Here is a 21,533-nt window from a genome sequence, read left to right as displayed (position 1 = left end):
GGGAGACTACCTGACGCGGATGGGCAACTCCACCGTACCTTCTCTCGCTCTCTGTCCTCTCCTACCTCGTGGGAACTTACTGACCCGTGTTTGGTTACTTTCCCAGCTAACGGTGCACGTGGGGGGCGGGTACTTGAGGTTGGGCCCTCGGGTCAGTGAGGTCTGCATCACCCTCCCCGAGTGCTTGGCCAAGATCTAAGCTCCAGGAGAGAGACCAGAGCTCTGGGTGGCCCGGGGAGGGCGCGCTGCGGGCCGTACTCCAGGACAGCGGTACTCTGAGTCGGGGTCCAGCTGAAAGCCGACTGGGCTGGAAAGCATCTCACAGTCCGGATCCTTCCCTTTTCCCTACCTAAAAAATTGGTAGATGGCTTTAGCTAAGGCTCATGCTCCAGCAGAAACAAACGAGCAGACAAAGGAAAAAAATCAGCAATCGTCGGGCTGACGAAGATAAGTTAGCTCCCAATTTCCACGGAAGAGAGAGTTGGGCTGAACTTCCAGGGACTCGCTCTTGGCTGCTCTGGGTACCAGTCATATGGAATTGAAACCAGTCTAGAAAGGAGGGAACAATCTTGGACTTTTTGGCCAAACAACCCTCCCAGGGGCTAAGATGGTCAGCAGTCATTCTGATAACACACACGTTGGATACGAAGACATTTGACAAACCGTGCTGCAGCTTTAAATCCCCTTTCCACACACGCTGGGGGCTTGTGTATGGTACTGAACTCAACGGTGTTGTACCAGTCTGTCTCCTGACGTTGCTATTACAGAAGGCTTAATTTTGAAGGTGGCTGGTCGTGGTTTTTTTTTTTTTTTTATCCCTGCTATCAATTACATTAAAGAAATTTATCAAGAGGAACTGACACTACATGTTAATGGGAAGCGCTAACAGTCGGTTTACCAGCATAGCAGATGACGGCCTGAGCTTCCAAAGATTCTCTCGCCTTTGTTTCTTCTGCTGAGTCTGGATTACGGGACGTAAGTCACCAGGTTAACGAAGCAACTGGACAGCTCTTTCAACCAGACGGTTCTCAGCAAATGATGGTCCACAGTTGCCATCACACTCTGGCATGGGTTGGACCTGAAATGTCCCCCGAAGGCTCAGGTGTTGAGGGCTGGCCCCAGGGCAGAAGTCTTTGGAGAGGGCTTCTGGGAGGCTGGATCCGGAAAGCTCCGACCTCATCAGTGGGTTAACGCACTGAGGGCGTCACAGCACTACTGGAAGGGGGTAAACTGCAGGAGGGAGCTAGCTGAGGGAGCTAGTGGAGGCGAGCACCTCTGCTCTGCCAAGCCCTCCCCACCATGACGCCCTGCCTTGCACGAGGCCCAGAGCAATGGAGGCGGCCGACTTTGAACTAAAACTTTGAAACCATGAGCCAAAACAAATCTCTCCTCCAAGTTTTTTTTCCTCAGCTATTTTGTCACAGCAATGAAAAGCAGACCAACATTCCCAACACAGACTGCGACTAACTGGGTTCAATGTATCTATCAAATACATTAATGTATTTGATTGACACTGAACCATTGTTTTTGCCTGATTTGGTATGGTCCTAGTGAGGACTATACTTCAGTTTTCTGAGTCTCCTGACAGAACATCCTCTTAGGTTTTAAATGCTTGAGCACAGCTGTCTGGGAGTGTTGAACGGTCTCCCTTTGGCTTGATCAGTAAGAACACAAAGACTTACATTCAACTGATGCGACACTGTGACTGGTGAGTTCCATACTGAGACCATCACATGACTCCATCACAGTGACAGAGAGCAGAGTCAATGCTCACGTTTTGGTCAATCAAAATTGAGGATGAACGCCTGTCATCCCAGTGGCTCAAGAGGCTGAGGCAAGAGGATCCTGAGTTCAAAGCCAGCCTCAGCAACTTAGCAAGGCCCTAAGCAACTTAATGAGACGCTGTCACTAAATAAAACACAAAATGAGGGCTGGGGTTGAGGCTCAGAGGCTAAGCACTCCTGGGTTCAATCCCCAGTATCAAAAAAGTTGAAAGTTTCACAAATCCCTTCCTGTTGCCACCTCACCAGAAACTCTAAGCCCCTCTTTCTTTCTGCAGCTCCATCTATTTAAGCTCCAACCATCTGGAACTTTCTGAGTTTCATACATTATGACTCTGATTACTTGTATATAATCTGATTTGTCTGCCTTTTCTGTTAATCTGTCTGTCGTCCATTCATTTTGGCAGACTCAACGAGGGAAGCCAGAGGACAGGGGTGACACATCCCTCGCCCCTTTGCCTCCATGGCACTCTAAGCACAGCTGGCACCGGCATGCTGTCGGGGTGGACAAAATCTCTTCCAGCAAGTCGACGCACTCTTTGTCCTCTTAGGAGGCTACCGCTATTGGAAATCCACAAAATGTCACACGTACACAAAAAGAATATGCAGCATACCAGATAAAACCTGCTGCCAGTAGACAGATCAAGGCGAGCTGGGGGAAGCTTGCGGCTCCGTGTTAGTGGTTTCATCTTCGATGGGCGCTGGTCTCTGTCTTAAGGGCCTCATCTATGAGACGTCACGCTAGATCAGGCCCAGAGCACCACAGGCTCGATGATTCTGAAAGTCTTGAAGTAGCAGTTCTGTGAATCCAGACCTCCACCGCGTGTTTACATGGGAATACGAGCCATTTCTCACCGTAGCCATTGGTCTATAGAACATTGGCGATGTCATACTTCAATGACAGCGATAGAGAAGCTGAGGAATTTAACTACTTTACCTTCTCTAATAAGGGTAACCTGGCCCCAACTCCCAACGCGATCTACAGTGAGATTTTTCCTCACGCACAAATCTAAGGCTGATCAGTAAACTTCGTGTAACATCATTGAAAAAGACCAAGATGACCAGTTAACATAAAGAATAAAATAAGTGCTGAAAAATTTGATCGGGTTTTACATTTGAGTCTTGGATGGGCTACATTATGTAGCCCCGTTTTACTGAAAGCTGAACACGACACAGTCAGCTGTAGCTGAGCCCTGTGCCCCTAGAAAACAGCAACGGTCAGGAATCCCTGGCCTGTGTTCTGAGCAAAGGCTGATCCCCAGGACCCTCTGCCCTCACGTGTGCCCCTGGCCGTGCGGCGCGCGCCGAAGCTGTCCAGGCCGCACGTCCGTTCCGACACCTGGAGGAGAGTTTGATACGGTGACTACCAAGACACAACTCGTGCATCAGGTCTTCCACTAAAACCTTGTAAAGCTGGGTAGTAGGAAGAGCGACTTAAATTGTTTTAATTTCAAACTTCAAGTTTACCTTTGGTTGATTTCCAATAAAAACTGGTGAAGAGGAGGAAGCCCTGGTGTCACTGATGGAGACAGGCTTAGTCCCTCCTGTCACCAGTCAGGGCCTACACGCTACGAGCCAGAGCAGTGCACCAGGCCCAGGACCAGGCAAGGGGCACATGGTGGACGTCCCTGCCCTCAGTGAGGGCCCCCGAGAGCACTGTGAAGCAATCACAGTCCAGTCAAATGGCAGGGGGGCAGGGTCCCCACTGACCGTTGGACAGGACAGAAAGGCCCGCAGGAAGCATGTGTGGAAGGATGTGGCTGCAGGAGCCTGGAGGGTTTTCCCTGGCTTGGCCGAGATCCACCCAGGGGGCAGACGTCATAAAGCTCTCATAAGGCAGCAAAGAACTGTCCCAAGCAGAGGTAAGGTGACAGGTGTAGAGTCCCCAAAAGCCTGGATGGGCAAGGGTGGAGGTGGCAGCAAGTCAGTGAGGACCAGAAGGGGATGCTGGCCTCCGACCATGGGCGTGGGGAGTGCCCGAGGGCGGCAGGGCGGTCTGCCTAGGGGGACAGGGCGATGGAGGACGGGAGGGAGGGCGGGGCGAACCAGGACAAGCAAGCACACCTGGGAAGAATCACCAGTGAGCACACTGAGACTTCTGGGCCGTCCACCTCTGCACACAGGGGCTCTGGCTCGCTATGCAGCCAGGCGGGAGGCAGAGGCAGGGGCTCGCAAGGGTGAGGCCAGCCTGGGCGATGCAGGGAGACCTGACTCAAAAGAAAATAAAAGTGGGCTGGGACAGGGCTCAGCAGCAGAGCACTTGCCTGCCACGTGGGAGGCCCTAGGTTCGGTCCCCAGCACTGCAACAAAACACCTGTTTACTTCTGGGAGCGCACAGCTGTGAGGATAAGCCATTAGCCACCAACACACTTTAAAAAGAGCAGCAGTCCTCAAATGGACAGTCTCTGGTGCAGAGTCAGAGAGGGACTCAGACAGATCACCTGGCAGTGGATGAGTTCGGAGGGGCCTTCCCTAACTCCTAGGAGGGTGGAACGGCCAAGGAATCCAAAGACCTGGAGCAGTACCAAGGACATTCCCCAGCCTGGGCATCACGGGGCGAGCACCGCCGTGCGTCTGCCACCGCTGACGATGGGCAGCTAAAAGAAGTCACCACGAAGTGAAGGGCCCACCTGACCGTCCCAGCAGAGCAGCAGCAGGGCCTGGCTTGGGGGCCCACAGGTTCGCGTTGCTCATGGGCTTGCTTGTATTCATCCAGCACAAGGAGAGAAACGCACAGGCATGCACGCCGACTTCCAGCCCAAGCACACGACCTCAGAAATGGAAAAGCACAGCAGGACTGAGCTTTGCGGGCAGTCCCAAGAAAAGCTGGAAACCTGAAGCTGCTATTTGCAAATGCGTTCATATGATGCTCATTTCCACTCTTATTCTGGTCACATATTTCACTTTTTGATATATCTATTACAAAAAGAAAAACAACCCTTTTATGTTTCTAACAGTGTTATTAAATGGAAAAAGAAGGGGCGGGACTCTTCCCGGACAGGAAAGTGCTGGTCCATGCAGTCACACAGGCTGGCAAGCCGGGAGAGACCCCAACCAGAAGACACCGGGCACCTGGAGCCCCGCACTGGTTCCAGAAATCGCAGGGGGCGGGCAGGGGGGAGCGAGGGAGGGCGGGAAAAGGAGAGCAGATGTCTGGGAAATGCAGCGGTTTATTTCTGTTAGTAAGATCAAAGGTGAGTCAAATTAAACAGATACACTTGTTTTATTAGCAATAAAAAAGAAACATTTTAAAAACAAAACACGCTTTGAAGTCTTCTGGGTTGAGGTACCAGTTTTTAGGTAAACAGCAATGACACTTTTCCTTTTAAAGAAATGAGGTAAGGAGATAGAGCACACATTTGCAAAGTCTCGTGATGTGTTCACTGCTGATAAACTACTGATTCCATACGTCCAGGTAGAACATAATCCTATGAATTTTGACTATAGAGAAAATAAAAAGACCAAATCAAATATGACAAAAGACAAATTCTGGAGCCGTGCCCTGACACCACTCCCTGGGGATGTCCTTAAACCAGACTCCTGGTGGCCACGGCATTTAGCTTCTGAAGGGCTTCGCCGTGGGCCCTAGGCCCAGTTCCTGGCACCAAGCGGTGCCTACGTGCATCCTTCATGCTGCTGATCCCGCTCTTGAACGCCACGGATTTCATGCTCCACGAAGCGGACGCTGGGCCTAAGTTCTGTAACTTCCTTACACCAACAGTTTCACGGCTTCATCGTCCTTCCTTACGTGAACTCTTCCTACGTAGAATGCCAGAGACTCCTAAGATTCAGGCGACTTCTCCCAAAAAGCATAGCATCTTTTCTAAATGGTCTGTGGTTTTGAATGCCCACTGTCCTGGGTAAAGGAGCTTCTACTGTGAAAAGCAAACAGAGGGAGCGCACACTCAAGCAGGCCCGTGGCCACGTCACTCAGAGCCCACAGGCAGTGCTTCATCTAGCAAACTAGCCTCGAGAGGCAGGGAAGACGCTGCAGTGAGGGTGGTGCCTGGCCCCCATCCTGCTTTTCCATCCCAGAGAAGAGTTCCTGGGAGGGGGAGCCCAGAGGCCTTGTTCCAGGAAAGGATGTGCCTAAGGAAGACCCGAGCGTGTGGCCAAGGGCACCTTCAAGGGGCTTTCATGGACTCCGCCTGGAAGTCCATGTTTGGACTTCCCCCAAACAGTTTGAAAGCAGGTGGGCAGAGGCTCTGCACTTTGAATCATTAGGTGTGGACTTTAAAAGCCACACTTGCTGGGCACTGTGGTGCACGCCTGTAATCCAAGCAACTAGCGAAGCCGAGGCAGGAGGAGCTCAAGTTCAAGGCCAACCTCAGCAATTTAGTGAGGCCCTAAAATATAAAAATAAAAAATGAAAATAAAAACAAATAAAAAATAAAAATCAAAAGGTCTGGGGATGCAGTCCAGCAGCAGAGTGTCCCTGGGTTCCATCCCCAGTATTTAAAGAAATTTAAGTTGGGCTCGAATTGCCTACCTTCATGTGTAGGGCAGAAAGCAACTCCTTTCACCAAGCACTCTGAATTCGACCCCAGACTTACCAAGCCAAGAGGGGGTTTGGCAAATCTAGGATTTCCTGGCTAGTGCTGCTCTTTGAGAGGCAGGAACCTCACCTACAAATCCCTCCAGGGTTACACTACAAACTCCACACGTAAAACTGCTTCTGACTCCCAGTTTCCAATCCACAATCCCTCCTTCAGTTAAAGTCACCTAAGTAGAACTACATAGTAAAAAATATATTTAAAAAAGGCAAAAAAGAAAAAATCTAAGAATCGACTACTAATGCTAACAGATTTTTGTTTTTTTTTTTTAAGATAGATAAATAGTAAATGTGTTTTAAAATGAAAAGCAGAAGATAATTCTGCATAAAGATGAAATGGTATAACTTCAAAAATGAGTGTCTGAAATAGAAAATCACTGATAATAAAGGTAAAATAAGTGCTTTATGCCAACTTGTACATAGTTTGATTGTACATAGTATTTTCTTTAATGGATTCTCCATTGATGTATGAACTAAGACTTACCTTATATCCAAAAGATCAAAAGCATATGGCAAAATGCTACTTGAAATGCCTCAGTTTATTTTCTAATAAATTCTGTAATAGTGCCTCATGGATTTTAAATTGCAGCTTTTAACGGTCACTCTTCTGTGTAACCTCTTTCCTTCTGAATAATCCTGTTTTTATTCCTTTTTTAAAATATATCAAGATTATCCTGGAGTGATGTCCAACAACTTGCATTCCTAAATATTCGGAAAGCAGTACTTTTCTTAGAAGAGGGAGCGTTAGGGAGACTAAGGAAAGGCAGTGATTGAAACGCCATGGTGGGTAGGCGGGCAGTCACCACCCTCCCCAAGGGTCTGCCCCTGAGACCAAGGCATAGCCAGGCACCTCTGTGCACATGCACGGCCCCACGGGACTCGGCCAGCCTGCGAGCACTGCTGTGAGGCCTGCGCGGAGGGTCTGCAGGCCATTCTCCCCTGTCCAGTTCACTTTCTGGCTTCCACTGCAGGGTGCAAGCCTTCCAGGGACACGTCCAGTCGCTCCTCCCCAGGGCTACCTCCAGAGAGGGAATCCTTTCCAGCACTCTCCCAGTGAGCAAGCAGTAAGACTTCCCTTCGCTCTTACTGGACAGCAGGTAGTCACATTCCCAAACCAATTATGGGTAAGAGAAACAGAACGCCCAGGATCAGCTGCCTGGGGACAGAATGGACACGGGGAGGTGGGGGCAGCAGGAGGCAAGGGCGGGGACAGCACTGAAGGACAAACACCCCCCACTGAAGACCAGGCGTCTGCACCAAGGAAGCCCAGAGCTGAGCATCAATTTACTCACCCAGTTCCTTTACTCCCCCAAAATACCTTTTTATTTTTCTAAATATAAGGACTCAAGCTTACTACTTCAGCAAGTTTTTTTTTGTTTGAGTTTCTACAGATCTCAGACTGATTAATTTTGTATTTCTAAAGCAAACTGCCATGATACACTATCACTTAGCTAATATCTGCCAAGTGGTTCGTCTAGGAAGCTGAACCTTAGACACCAGCAGCTAGAATTACTTAAATTGAGCTGGTGCACTCTCCTTTGCTGACCAGCAGATCTTAGCTAGCCTCACAGAGCTCCTGTGCCCTGCAGGTCTTGCTCAGCAGGGAGTGAACCCTGATCTTAGCTTCCAATCTTATGTGGCCCAAGATGACCACTGAGGGCCCAAGGGGACCCACCCTGACTGGTCCTCACGTCCACCACCCCCAGTACAAGCACATCTGATGATTTCTGAACCACACCCTTCACAATGCCTGCAAAATCAGCCACTTAGCACTGAACATGGAAATAATGCTAAAAGAAAGATGGAGTTCTTTGAAAATTCTATTTGATGTTTTCTATACAAATATTTTCTTTCACACATGAAAAGAAAAAAAAAATAACATGCTAATGGGAGTTGAAATCAACTGTGGCCATCGAGAAGCACCTGGTTTTCCAAAGGTTTCATAGAGTAACATCTGTTGGCTACCCCACCTGTCACAACCAGCTCAGTACCCCTCTGCCAATTTTGGGTTGGTTTTGCCAAGAGAAGCTTATCAAAGTAATCACAACTTACTAAAAACCCATGCTAGGAATCAAGAACAGCTTTGGTCTCTCGTTAAGGCCATCTCTCAAGTGAGGGCCACAGCAAGCACCTAGCCACACGACAGGCCCTATCTCCCTGCAAGCAGCAGGAACAAACAACAGGAAATTATTTACCTGGACAGTTACAAAGTGTGTCATCCCTGAGAAGGTGTGCCAATTCCCCTAAATGTGTAATAACAAACACTCATGCTGAACATCCAAGAAAAAAATAATAAATATCACCTGTCATGTGGATGAGTCACTGCTATTGCAACTCGAGAGTTAAATTCAAAATCAAAATCACCCACAAGAGGAAATGCTTCCAGCCGAGCATGATATCTAAGGCAAAGACCTAGAATTACTGCAAATTGGAAAACCATGCTGATGAGATGTTACTGCCTCCGTGACAATGACACAGTCATCCAGGGAGCGTCTCCTCAGAGCCAGGCGGCAGCGGGAAGGAACCCAGGTCTTCTGCTCAGGAGTCAACGCTGCAGCCCCCAGGCACCAGGTGCTCAGCCCTAGATAAGAGACTGCTCCTGCACCGGCACCGGAGTCTCTCACAAGTGGAGGACAAAGAGCCACGAGGAAATGAGCAATGACAAGGACATCACTGATGGCCGGGAGCCCAGCAACGACCTAACACAGCTGCTCACACGCCACGGAGGTGAGCGCATCGCTACGTGCTCAGAATGCACTGGCTGCAGGCTGGGCAGTGCGTGGCCAGGAGGCTGAAGAGATGAGCTGGACAGTCTGAGTGCCCACGGGTTGAAACTCCGGCCAGGTACAAGTGTGAGCAGTGCTGCAGCACACGCATAGCCAGGTGCGAGCGTGAGCAGTCGCTGCAGCACACGCATAGCCAGGTGCGAGTGTGAGCAATCGCTGCAGCACACGCATAGCCAGGTGCGAGCGTGAGCAGTCGCTGCAGCACACGCATAGCCAGGTGCGAGCGTGAGCAGTCGCTGCAGCACACGCATAGCCAGGTGCGAGCGTGAGCAGTCGCTGCAGCACACGCATAGCCAGGTGCGAGCGTGAGCAGTCGCTGCAGCACACGCATAGCCAGGTGCGAGCGTGAGCAGTCGCTGCAGCACACGCATAGCCAGGTGCGAGCGTGAGCAGTCGCTGCAGCACACGCATAGCCAGGTGCGAGCGTGAGCAGTCGCTGCAGCACACGCATAGCCAGGTGCGAGCGTGAGCAATCGCTGCAGCACACGCATAGCCAGGTGTGAGCGTGAGCAATCGCTGCAGCACACACATGCTATTACCCGTTTGCTTCCCAACCTACTTCAGAAACTTTTAGAAAGGTAGACTTTCCATCTTGTGTGTAGTTCCTTAAAAAATAAATAAATAAATAAAAGAAGATAAAGACCATCGTCACAGTAAGTACACTGCGCTTCTGCGCTTGGCTCTCCATTTCTTCCAGGCCACAAAGCTCATGGAAGCCACCTGTAAACACTTCAGGGCTCCGACCAAAGCTGGCCCTCTCATGCAGCAATCTGGATTGGCAGAGATGGCTCCCAAATGAGATTTTAAACGTAGCCACTTACTAAAAGCAACCCAGTTGAGGACTCGGGCTATAGGTTCTGCTGAGGATGAGAACCTGTTGAACAACAACAAACCCAGAAGTCACAAAACAACGGAAAATGTTGGGGGTTCGCGGTTGGGGCTCAGTGGCAGAGCACTTGCCTACCACGTGCAAGGCACTAGGTTCAATCCTCAGCACCACATAAAAAAAAATAAAATAAAGGTCCATGGACAACTAAAAAATATTCAAACACACCTTGAGTGGATGATGCGACATAATGAGGGGGTGCGGCAGGGGGGCAAGAGAAGAATGGAGAAACTTTGGATGGTGTAGGGGGAATGGGGCGGGAGGGGGTGGGGGAAGGAAAGATAGTGGGATGAGACAGACATCATTACCCTAGGTATATGTATGATCACACGGATGGTGAGAATCTACATCGTGTACAAGCACAGAAATGAGAAGTTGTACCCCATTTGTGTACGATGAATCAAAATGCCATCTATAAAAATGAAAAAAACAAAAAAAAACCTTGGAGGAAAACATTCATGTACTTTTACCAGAGTGCCAGTAATAATCCCACATTTTTTAGCTTCTTCAGCTTCTACTATCTTTCTTTGCTACATACGTATTAAAAGCTAAGAGCATAGAGGTAATAAAATTGCTTAGATCCTCAAAATAAAAACGGCTCTACAGGGCCAGGCATAGTGGTACACACCTATAATCCCTGTGGCTTGGGAAGCTGAGACAGGAAGATCACAAGTTCAAGGCTATCTCAGCAACTTAGTAAGGACCTAAGCATTAGCAAGATCCTATCTCCAAAATAACAATGTAAAAAGGGGTGGGGATGTGGTCAGTGGTTAAGTACCCCTGGGCTTAAGCCTGATACCAAAAAACAAAACAACAAAAAAAGCTCAAAAAATTCATGATTTTATGTTTAACACAATGTCTTTGATTTTCCCACTGATTTATACAGTGACTTCTCCCATTAAAAGTGCAACTGAATCAAAAATGCTCCAACAGAAGTTGTAACTCTGAGATTCTGCAATTCTTTATTGAACAGTTAATTGTTATCACTCTTTAAGAGAAATTAAGTTTATCTCAAATGTTTGTCTTTTGTAAACAAGGACTACAAAGTTCACCTTTTAAAATCCCTTCTCTTGACTTGGTCTTTACAGCTCTTTTTTCACAAGGGTCTACGTTGTTTAGAAAAGTCATCTTTTTAATGAAATGTAATGTTGGACTACAGTCCTGAACAACCTCCTCACTGTGATCGATTAGAAAAGCTGGCCAGAGTGTAAACAAACAAACATGCGCCAGCTACCTGAAGGCACTGTCCAGAGAGCCAGGCACGGAACAAGGAAGCAGAAACTGTAAGACGCAAAGCAACACATGAGGCCCAAGTTCCCCGGGACACCCAGCCTCACAGGACAGGGCCCAACCGCAAATCAGCTCAACTCCTGATTGGAAGATAAATGCAAGATAACCAGGCACATGAGATATAGAACATATGACTGAAAACGAAGAGAAACAACAGACAATAAAAACTGAAACAAAAGGGCAACAGACAATGGAGTTACCAGGCAGATTTCAAACTACTTATGCTTCACCTGCTCAAAAACATAAAACACAAGATGAATAATTTTGGCAGAGAATTACAAGTGACGAAATCAAACAAAATTACAAGGACAAATATGAAATGTGAAAACTCAATGTGTATGTTTAGCATCAGAATAGATAGAGAAAGATGAAATGGAAGTCAATAAAAAATACCAGAATGAAAAAAAGATATAAGAAGACAAATATACAGGAAATCATGATGTACAGGCCACAGAAGCAAAGGCTAGCACACGTGATTGCGTTCCCAGCCAGGGAGGCATGAGAAAACGGGCAGAAGAGAAGAAATAGCCGCTGGGAATTTTCCAGATCAAAGACAGGAAGGCCAGTGACCCTCAAGAAAGCTAACAACAAAAACAGCACTGAAGTGTAACAACCGCGGTGAGGCTACAGAGAACCAAAGTTGAGAACCCCGAAGCTCAGTGTGCCGGAGCCGCCTCTAGCACCCCTCTTCCGGCAGGTTCCGGCAACCTTTCCCAGGCCACCCTCCTCCGGAGGGTGCTACTCCAGCCACAGGCTCCACACGTCCCTGTCTTCCTGACCTGCCTACCTTTTACCCTGGACCTTCCTGTTATTCAGAGTCAGAATTCAGGATAAGCCGCTTCTACTGGGCCTGCTCTGCAGGGCAGCCAAGGCAGGACATTCCCTGAACGCATGGCTCTAAGCTTCCAATTGGGAATCAAATCATCAGGCCACAGACACAACTGAACCTCACACTGTTCGATAACCACAGAAACAGCAGGTCAACCAGCTCTCAGGTGAAGACAGAAACGCCACCCCACACCCTAGGGCCAGCCGCCTCCACTGCAGTGCATGTGGGTCCTTCAGGAACTAGCCAACAGAAGAGCTGCCGTGAACTTACTTCTCTTAATGTCAAAATTTAATTACAAGGTTTTTTTTTTTTTTTTTTTTTTTAAGAAAATAAGTTTGGTGCTTGATAAAATCTAATCCGTTAATATACAGTTACACATAAAAACATGACTGAGTTAAAATGTCTCAAATTTCAGCTTAATACAGATTAACTTGAAATCTAACAGGGAGCAAAAACAAGCAGGCAAGACCTCCATTTCCCCGGGTCACCGGGGACGACTGAGATACTAAGGACCCTGGAGACCTGCGAGCCACAGGCCAGAAACTTGTATTTAATTCACCAGTTCAATCCCTGTGCGGTTCAGGAGGAGACTCTTAAAACAAGGAAACTAGACTCTTTTTGTTGACTGGTCACAGCCTAAGATGCGGACATAAGACCTCTCCCACTCTACACTGAAAGATCTCAAAGTACCAGGATGTTGTGCGTTTAAAACCTAAAATTGCATATTAAAAACATGTCTCGTTCTTCCTGGTCACTGTGACACAGTAACCACGATCACTGACCTCTGCAGCCCTCCAGACCTGCACTTCAGAAACCCTCAGGCCCCAAGAGCTGCACCTTGGGTCACTGCCAGCTTGGCATCTGCTGCTCTCCGTGCCCCCCGCAACTTTAACTCAGGTTTCTGTGTGATGTGTCCTGGGCCTCATAAAAATGGGGCTCAGCGTTCCAGGCCAAAGCCTGATGCATTCCCACAAAAGCCGGCTGGGTTCTCACCCCGTCTAGGAAATGCTTGCTGATATTACACAAGGGCACAGCCCCCTCGGCCACAGACACCTCCAGGAGTCTTGACCAGCTGGCAGAGCGACAGGGCCAGCTTGCTCCATCGACAACTCCGTCCTGAGCAAGACCCGGCTCTCAGTTTCACGTACAAGCCTTTCCAACGATCACCCACGATCCACTTTTTCAGTAAACATAAGTTGCACAGACTGGTTTCCTCCATCAATGGAACACTGTGATGCAGCAGCACTCAAGAGTCTAAAACAACACCCCTCCCCACTGACCTGTTGGCCTTTCCCGCCTTCCTTTGGCTCCTCACCAGGCTGGATGCAGTCCTGAAAGCCTTCACGAGGGCCACCCGAAGCAGCCTGCCTCGTCGGTTCACCTAAAACCCAAGCGGACCGAAGGTTAGTCAGAACGTAGGTGGAACGAACACTATAGCAACGTCAGCAAAACAGAAACGAGGGCTCACTCCTGCTCGTGTCCAGTGACAGCGGGAAACAGGCCCTGCGTCGGCACGCACACGTCTTGCTCTTTGAAATGTGAAGGTCCCTGTCCCTGAATTGAAGGCATACGTAGGCAGGCATTCGCACTATCAAGCGGACAAACGTGATGCTACATTGTAACCAAATGGGAGGGACTGTCCCTGTCCACCCAGTTCAGAGAATTGCTTGGAAGTTACATGGAGCTGACTTCCAGTTACAATGTAGCATCACATTTGTCCATTTGATAAGGCAAGACAACATATGCCTGTTCTTAGGCACTACACAAACTTCAATTCTCAGACTTTAAAACAATGATCCAGACCAGCTCCTCAGAGAAGGGCGTTCTAGGTAGGGGGCTGTCGGCAATCTCAGGTCTGGGGTGAGTTTCTCCAGAACACAGTGTACAGTGCAGAGCTCCAGATTTCAACCTGCAGGTGACAGCTGGGTGCACTCCCCCAAGATTCCCACCTTAGATCAGCATCCTGCCATGAAGACACATGAGCCAAGACGCCATCAAGTGAAGTGTGGTTCCATTAGGTGCTGCACCGCGTCCTCTGAAACCCAGGACGAGGCGAGCCGTGTGGGGCGCACCCGCCCTCCCGCTGCTGCCCGCCCCATGTGGTGCTCTGTCCTCCTCTCCCCGTCCCCAAACGGCCTCCCACTTCCTAAAGTAAAGCTAGATTCTTAAGGAGGACCTAAGAAGGGCCGTGAGGCAGTCCCAACACCTTGGCACAAAGGACTTGCAGGGGCCACTGTCCCAGCCCCAGCCAAGTGATGGCCAGCCTAGCTGCACATCCCAGTCACTCACTGAGGCATCTGTCCACAAATACCTAGGACGCGGGGCTCCCACTGGAGATGCAGATGCACAGGATACTGTCCCAAAGAACAGGAAAGGACATCAATACAATATGATGCAGAAAACAATGTCAGTACTCTTCAAATTAAAATCCGCATCACCTGAGAACATCTACTTTACAGACAGAACACCGACATAACCAGGTATAACCGTCTGGAAAGTCTGATTTGAAAACTCTTTTCAAAAACAGTTCTAAGTAACAAATACAGGACAGCAATGGTGAAGTGTCTTCCTGAATTCAAACTAGGTATTTGCAACCTGGGTCCTGTAACACCTCAGAGTCAGGTTCTGAGTCAACATCCCCTGCCTACGAACCCCCACACCGAGACGCCAGCCACTGGACACCCTGTTCCCCTGCAGTCTAGTGTCTCCCCACACCCTGCTCAGTCCCAGATGACTGACTGCCCCACAAACAAGGGCCTCGGCCAGCCAAGCAGGCAGATGGATGGGAGCGGCGGGTGAGGGCTGTGTGCAAGGCCTTCATGCAGTTGTTCTAAGATCGTGGCGAGATCCTCACTATTGCTCACTGTGAAGGTACGTCTGTCTCCCATCACCTCCTACAAATTTCAATAGGTGTGTTTAAATGCTGGGAACTCCTAAGCCCTATGGTGGGATCTGGATGGAACCTGCCCTTCATCTTTAAGGTCTAAGACTAAAAACAACTGGAAGACTAGAATTAGTATTAATTGTAACCACTCTGCATGTTCCTTTTCAAATATAATTAAAGCAAGAGCATATAAAAATCAAAAAACAGGACTAAAGACATTCGGGGAAAGCTCCCACTCCTGAATCACGCCCAAGTCTGAGGCTTCCTGGTGCGGTCACTAAAGCTCAGAGCAGCACTTGCCTCGGTTCTGGCCTAACAGCGACGGGTGGCAAAGCATTCTGCAGGCAGGAAGCGCGAGGCAGAGCATCGGAACCACCGTCTCAACGTCAAGACCCAGACGGATGGCACATTTCCACGATTCCAGAGCAGTCCAAAACGATGACAGGAAATGACGTACGTTATTTTAAACATGTTGCCAACCCACCAGTGATTGCTGAGCTCGCCTTTGCAGGTTTGGTCAGAAGCTGAAAGCAGCTGGGGCGCATGCGACTCTGAGGCACTTGGGGCTCCAAGTCCACTTCCGGCTGCAGGTCAGGAGGCAGGTTTGCCTGCCGTCTCTGGTTCCCACCTGCTTCTCCTGAGTGCTCCTGGATCATGGGTTGTCCCCAGGATGACTTCAACATTCACCCTTCACCCCCTTAAAGCGGCCTTCCTGAAGAGTCCCAATTCTGGGTCCCTTGCCAGACCTCCCTGCTTGGGTACAAATGAACATGTCCAATGAGTTAGTGGACATCTGTGTTGACAGTCTGAGAAAGCTTCATATGCCATGCCCACAGTCTCACCCCCAGCCGCTCTTCCTCCATCAAGCCTGGTTTGATGGACGTCTTAATCAGCGTGGGCGCCTGTGACCAGACACCACAGACCGTGTGGCCTGAGCAACAGAAATGGGTTTTCTGAGTTCGGAGGACCAGGGAGTCGGAGATCTGGGCGGCATGACCAGGTTCTGGTGCAGGCTCTCTTCCTGGCTTGCAGAAGCTGCCTCCTTGCCGTCTTCACGGGGCAGAGCAGCAACCCTCAGGTCTGTCTCATCTTCTGTAAAACGGCAGTAATGACATCGTGAAGGCGCTAGCCTGATGGCCTCCTCTAAGTCCGACCATCTCCCAAAGGTCCAGACTCCAAAGGCCAGCATGCTCAGGGACGGGGCTCCAACACAAGAATTTTCAGGGGCCACAGTTCAGTCATAGAATTTCCTTATCAAATCCCCCACTCCTCATGCTAACTTCTCTACGCTGTGATTCAATATCTAAGTTTTCATAAAACAACCACATTCAGAGATAAAAGAATTCCATCACTACGGAGTTTTTATATCATGCTGTATTATCTGAACGGTTACCATTGAGAAGTCTGTTTGGGTTAACAGTGTCATCGAAATAGTCACATCAAGGAATCTAGCAAATGGTCATCCACCTCTCAGCGTGAATTAGTTAAACCACCATCTTCGCCTCTCAACGCACCTAAGTGAGGTTAAAAAAAGTTCTGATGCGGAGGGAATGTGGAGTGTGACCACTACAGAGGCAGAACCAGGCTCTGGCAGCTTGAGGACAGGAGTGGCTCAAGCCCCAGCAGGACGGAGAGGGAGGGGAACGCTGAGAAAGGCAGAGGAAAGCAGCCGTGTCGAAGGCAGATGCAAGCTCTCCTTTCCAACGTGTCTTCCTGCACATCCACTTCCAGGACAGGCGAGGGGGTGGTAACACTGGTACCGTGACGCATCTGAGCAATCGTCATGTGTTCCAGCAATACGAAGTCAAGGGCTAAAAGGCTTCTTCAGGCGATTTAAGAACCCAGGATCTTAACATGCAGATAAGCATAATACCATCTAAATATTATCCTAAGGGGAAAATTTTCTGAGTCCCAAATATATGAATAATGAATTTAAGAACATCGAAGGATGTAAAAGGGTAAAACTATGGGGGGAAAATCCTTAAAAGATAACTACAGGAACTTTCCACCTTTGGGATATGTGCGATTTATTCACAGGCTCTACACAAGCAAGCCTCATCTGGGGCTTTGCTCACTCTCTGCTGTTTCAACTCAAGTTCACTCTGCTAACTTTGGGGTGGGGTGGCAGAATAATCTAATCATGGTCTTCAATAGATTGTACAGAAGTTTCTGCTCTATAAATATCTGAGAGTTAAAATATGGGCTATATGTAAATTAGTTTTAACACTTCATAATTTTCCCACTGGGAGTCATCTGTGCCTTTTGACTTCCCTGGCACTCACAGATGGCTTATCTTGACCGTGTCTTTCCTACTTGCCTGAGCTCCCAAGGGAAGGGGTGGGGCTCTGTATTAACATCACCTCTCAGTGTCTGCCTGAACACCTGCACATAGTAGATGCAGAGCAAACATCCAATTGATGAAAACGAGCAAATCACCCAATCAGCTAGATAATCCGCAGCCTTTCTTCCTGTGACCAGCCTTCCTGGCTTACCTGATGCCCACTCTGAGCTGTTCAGACTGTCTGCTGGCTTAAGGCCCCAGCGAGCAAGCCAGCCACCAGAGAAGAGGGCTGAGCAACACTCCTTGCCACACTTGGGGATTATCTCAATTGTCCAGAAGTGCAATCATTACTCAACTTAAAATATTTAAGGAAAACATGTAAGCCTATTTGCTACAATAATCCACACTTCCTCTTGAATAAAGAAATATTCAAGTATACAAAACAGACTATCAAATATGAACATTTAAGTGGACAGGTTAGTTCTTATAGCACATACAAAACAGCATAACTAATTTTTTTAAAAAAGGTATACAATCTGATGCTTTTAGTGATTTTTTTAAAAACCTGAGAATTCTCAATGCTGCAGACCCGATCTAGAGTTCTAATTCTCTGCCTCGGGATTGTGCACTAAGCACACACACGCCCTTCCCAACTACTGTTGCATTTTTGCCCCTAGATCTGTCATGAGATAATGAATCCCACCTTAAAGGCAGACACTCCCAACTCATCACAGCCCTTCAGAGCCAGGGTGTGACCCCGTGGTCCTTCCCTGGTAGAGCTGTGGGCAGAGGCCACGTGCACCTGAAGTCAGCACAGGCAACACTGGACATGTCACAGACTAGCACAGCAAGGTGAAGCGGCTCATGCATGGCTGACGAAAGGTGTAGAAAGCACCGGCCACCTGACCACACCAGAAGCATCAGCAAACTCACTAACAGACCACACTGCAAGGCAGCTCCAGGAGACGCCTCTCAGACACTGCGGGCTTTGCTAACTGCCACAGTGGATGACAGAAATGAGCTGAACTTGGTGACATCACCAGCTGGTCCACTGGCACAGCGGATGTCAGAAAGCTTCTCGCTGGTAAAATTTGTGGGCTTACAAAACTGGATTGATTTAAAGATTCCAGGGGCAAACCTTACCCAGGCAGAAGCAGAGCATGGAAATCCAGAATGAGCCGCAGACGGCATCTCTGGATGGCCTAAGCACACAATGGAGATGCCTGGTAGCCTCGGGCTGAAAAGATTAGACACGTGCCTGGAATACCAGTCAGCCTCTCAGGTAAGGTATGGGTAGTCAACCAGGGACAGACTGGGGCTTCGGCACACCTGTCTCTGTTGGACTGAGTCCTCTGCTAGTCAACAATGTCCGAATCATTGTCTGGAAGGGTAGCCAGCCTCGAACAGCTCATGACTACTAGCTAGGAGAGACTCTGGCAGCGGGACACACGGAGTCGCTCAAATAGCTTGCACGTACAGAATGCTGACGAGCGAAGTCCCATCGCACAGGAAGTCTGCATGAAACGAGTGGGCAAAGCCAGTGCAGGGCGAAAAGGACCCACTTCGCTGGTGGTCACCTGGTGCCCTTCTACCCCTTCACTCCTGAGGCAGCGAGGAGCCCAGCTGTGCACCAGCTCCGGACCCCTCCAGCTGGGCAGCTCAGACCAGCATCAGGTGGTGAAGAGCTGTGGTCAGCACCTACGGGCAGGAGGGATGCTTCGACGGAGTTGGCTGCTCTACAGGCTTCCTGCCTTGTGCTCTCAGGGGCGCTGGTGCACACCCTCACCCAGCTACTCAGGAGGCCGAGGCAGGACCACCGTGAGTTCCAGACCAGCCTCCGCAACCCACTGAGACCTCGTCGCAAATATGAAAGCCAAAGAAGCAGAATCTCCACGCCCATATGAATTTGCCGGCGCCTTTTCCCCAAGCTCAGACCACAGTTCCAGCAGTGCTTTCTGGACCTGATACACAAGAAAAGGGAACAGTCTCCTTTCAAAATCCTTCACCTGCACAGCTGAGCTGCCTTCTAACGTCCAGCTGCAGGTGACTAATCTGCAGGGTACAGACAGGCTGAAAGGTAGAGTAGGGGATGGTCTTTTTATCAGCAGCAAACATGCACCATGGAAATCATCTGCTTGTGGACTGCTATCAGTTTGACAAAACCTATTGGGCAACGGTCTCTCTCCCAGGTGAAACAGGTGAGATCTTCTTATTAAAAACTCTTATTATACATCAGCCTAAATGAATATTTACCATTAATCTGGGGGGTAGGAAAACTTGATTTGAGCCCCAATACTATTCCTCCCTCACCCAAGAATTCTTTTCTCAATAGTCCTACATTATAAAAAATTTACTTGTTTCATTAAAAACTTTGTGAAAAAGTTTTATCATTTATATAAATACCTACAAACCTTGATTTGGCCCACAAACCCTGAAGTATTTACTGATCCATTACAGAAAATTACTGACCCTTGATACAGATTAATAAAAAATAAAGTACGTCTATTGATACCAACTTGGAAATCCATCATTGTAAGTTTTATTTAAAAAGGCAGCAAATTTCAAGGCAACGGGTTAATTCTCCATATGCACAAGCATCCTGTGAGTCTGTTCCTCTGCACTCTCAGGTGTCTGGAGTGAACAAGGTCAGCAGAGACGGCTCCAGCAGCTAGCTCTATGCCAGTCTGCTCCCCACAGTACCCAGGGTTCACTTAAAACACATCAGATTTGGTGACTCTTGTGCTCAGAGCCCCCAGGGACTTCATCAAGATGAAAACTGAATCAAAGCCGCTGCAGGTCTTCCTAGGGACGCACGCACCCTTTAGTCCAGCCCTGATCTAGTCTGCCAGCCTCTCTACCTCAGGGGCTTGTGCTACTCTGGCCACCCGGCTACTGCAAACTTCTGCCTCAGGACATTTGCACGGACCGTCATCTTGGATGGAAATGTGGTCCCAGTGACAGCCCTTATCCACCTCCCCGCACTGGTGCCCTCTGACGCCTGAGAACTGCTGCCTCACCCAATGACCTTTATCGCAACGCAAACCAACGCGGGCATTGCTTGTAAAATTAAATAAGAATGGAAAACTTCAAAATCATCTTAAAACGAAATTTAGTTTTAAGTTTATTGTTGAGTTTTTTAAACTTGCTCTTGAAATCTTTCTTACAATGAGACACTGAAAACAGCAACAAGCACAGGTGAACTGAAATGAAGGGAAAGAGACTTTATTCCAGCCCAGGAGACCTTGAGGGGCCCACTGTGACGCAGAAGGCCTGCTTACAACTCTGGCGGGGCAGTGTCCGTGTAACTGTGGACTCCCCAGGTGCTGGTTTACCCGAGTCCCGGTGGCTGACACAGACAGTAAGACATCAAGGAGTCTCAATTGTCAGGCAAGCGAGAGGCTCACTGGGCTACACAGCGTGGAAGTCTCTTATTGCCCCAGGATCGGATGACTTTCCGTCTCTTGGGGATGACATGAAGAGAGGCCCGAGACTCTAGAAGGTGCCCTGTGTCAGGGCACAGGACACTCCCATCTGAGCCAGAGCGAGTGGCACAGAGGCTGCCTGCAGGCCCACGTGATGGCCCACACCCACCCGCACCACAGTCTAGTGGTCCAAGTCCCAGGGAGCCCACCATGCTGGCCCCTCGACCTCTCCCACGGAAGCCAGGCGTTCAGGCCTGGGGTCTCCCGGGCCCAGCCCTGGGACAAGAGCCTCATCCACCCTGAGGGCCACTCCACTCCCACTGACCCTGGGATCTAAGGTGACACTGTCTGGAACCAGCGTTCTTCCACTTGATGCACGTGTCATCGAGAGCTATTCAAGACCTTAAAGACACACTAGCTAAAAACAGTGAGAGCGTCAGCTTTATAAGCATGGAGTCCTGAATTACCAGAACAGCCCACGTGCAAACTACTTCACCTTCACTTTAGAGTCAACGCGAGTCCACAGTTAAAACAGACGCTAAGCTTCAGCTACAACTGCTTGTTGACATATGTTGAGGAAAATAAGTGGTGATATTAAAGTATGGAAAATTATGTTAATATTTTTAGTGAGACAATTCTGGGGAATTTATACTCAAGGAAAAGATATGTAACACTTCTGCTTATTTCATCCCTAGTGACTTCTCCCTCTTGAAAATGGTGATTAAAATCATTTAAAGACTTGAAAAACAACTTAGAGCCAACTGGGTCTTATTCAGATTTTAACCAAATCTTTAGGTGAAGATAGTCAGAGACAAGATTTCT

The 21,533-nt window shown here is 48.8% G+C and overlaps 1 protein-coding gene across 2 annotated transcripts in view; it reads right to left on the bottom strand.

Annotated features, from left to right (window-relative positions):
- Mcph1 (microcephalin 1) overlaps positions 1–21,533 on the bottom strand; it is a 191,047-nt gene that overhangs the window by 132,427 nt on the left and 37,087 nt on the right. For both annotated transcript variants that reach the window (XM_047549261.1, XM_047549262.1), the window contains one exon: positions 13,405–13,505. In XM_047549261.1, coding sequence (XP_047405217.1) covers positions 13,405–13,505 — 101 coding nt within the window. The remainder of the gene's footprint in view (positions 1–13,404; positions 13,506–21,533) is intronic.

This window comes from Sciurus carolinensis, chromosome 4 (genome assembly GCF_902686445.1).
Source record: "Sciurus carolinensis chromosome 4, mSciCar1.2, whole genome shotgun sequence".
NCBI classification, from domain to species: Eukaryota; Metazoa; Chordata; class Mammalia; order Rodentia; family Sciuridae; genus Sciurus; species Sciurus carolinensis.
The sequence above is the reverse complement of the archived record's forward strand: the minus strand, read 5'-3'. Positions and strand labels throughout refer to the sequence as shown.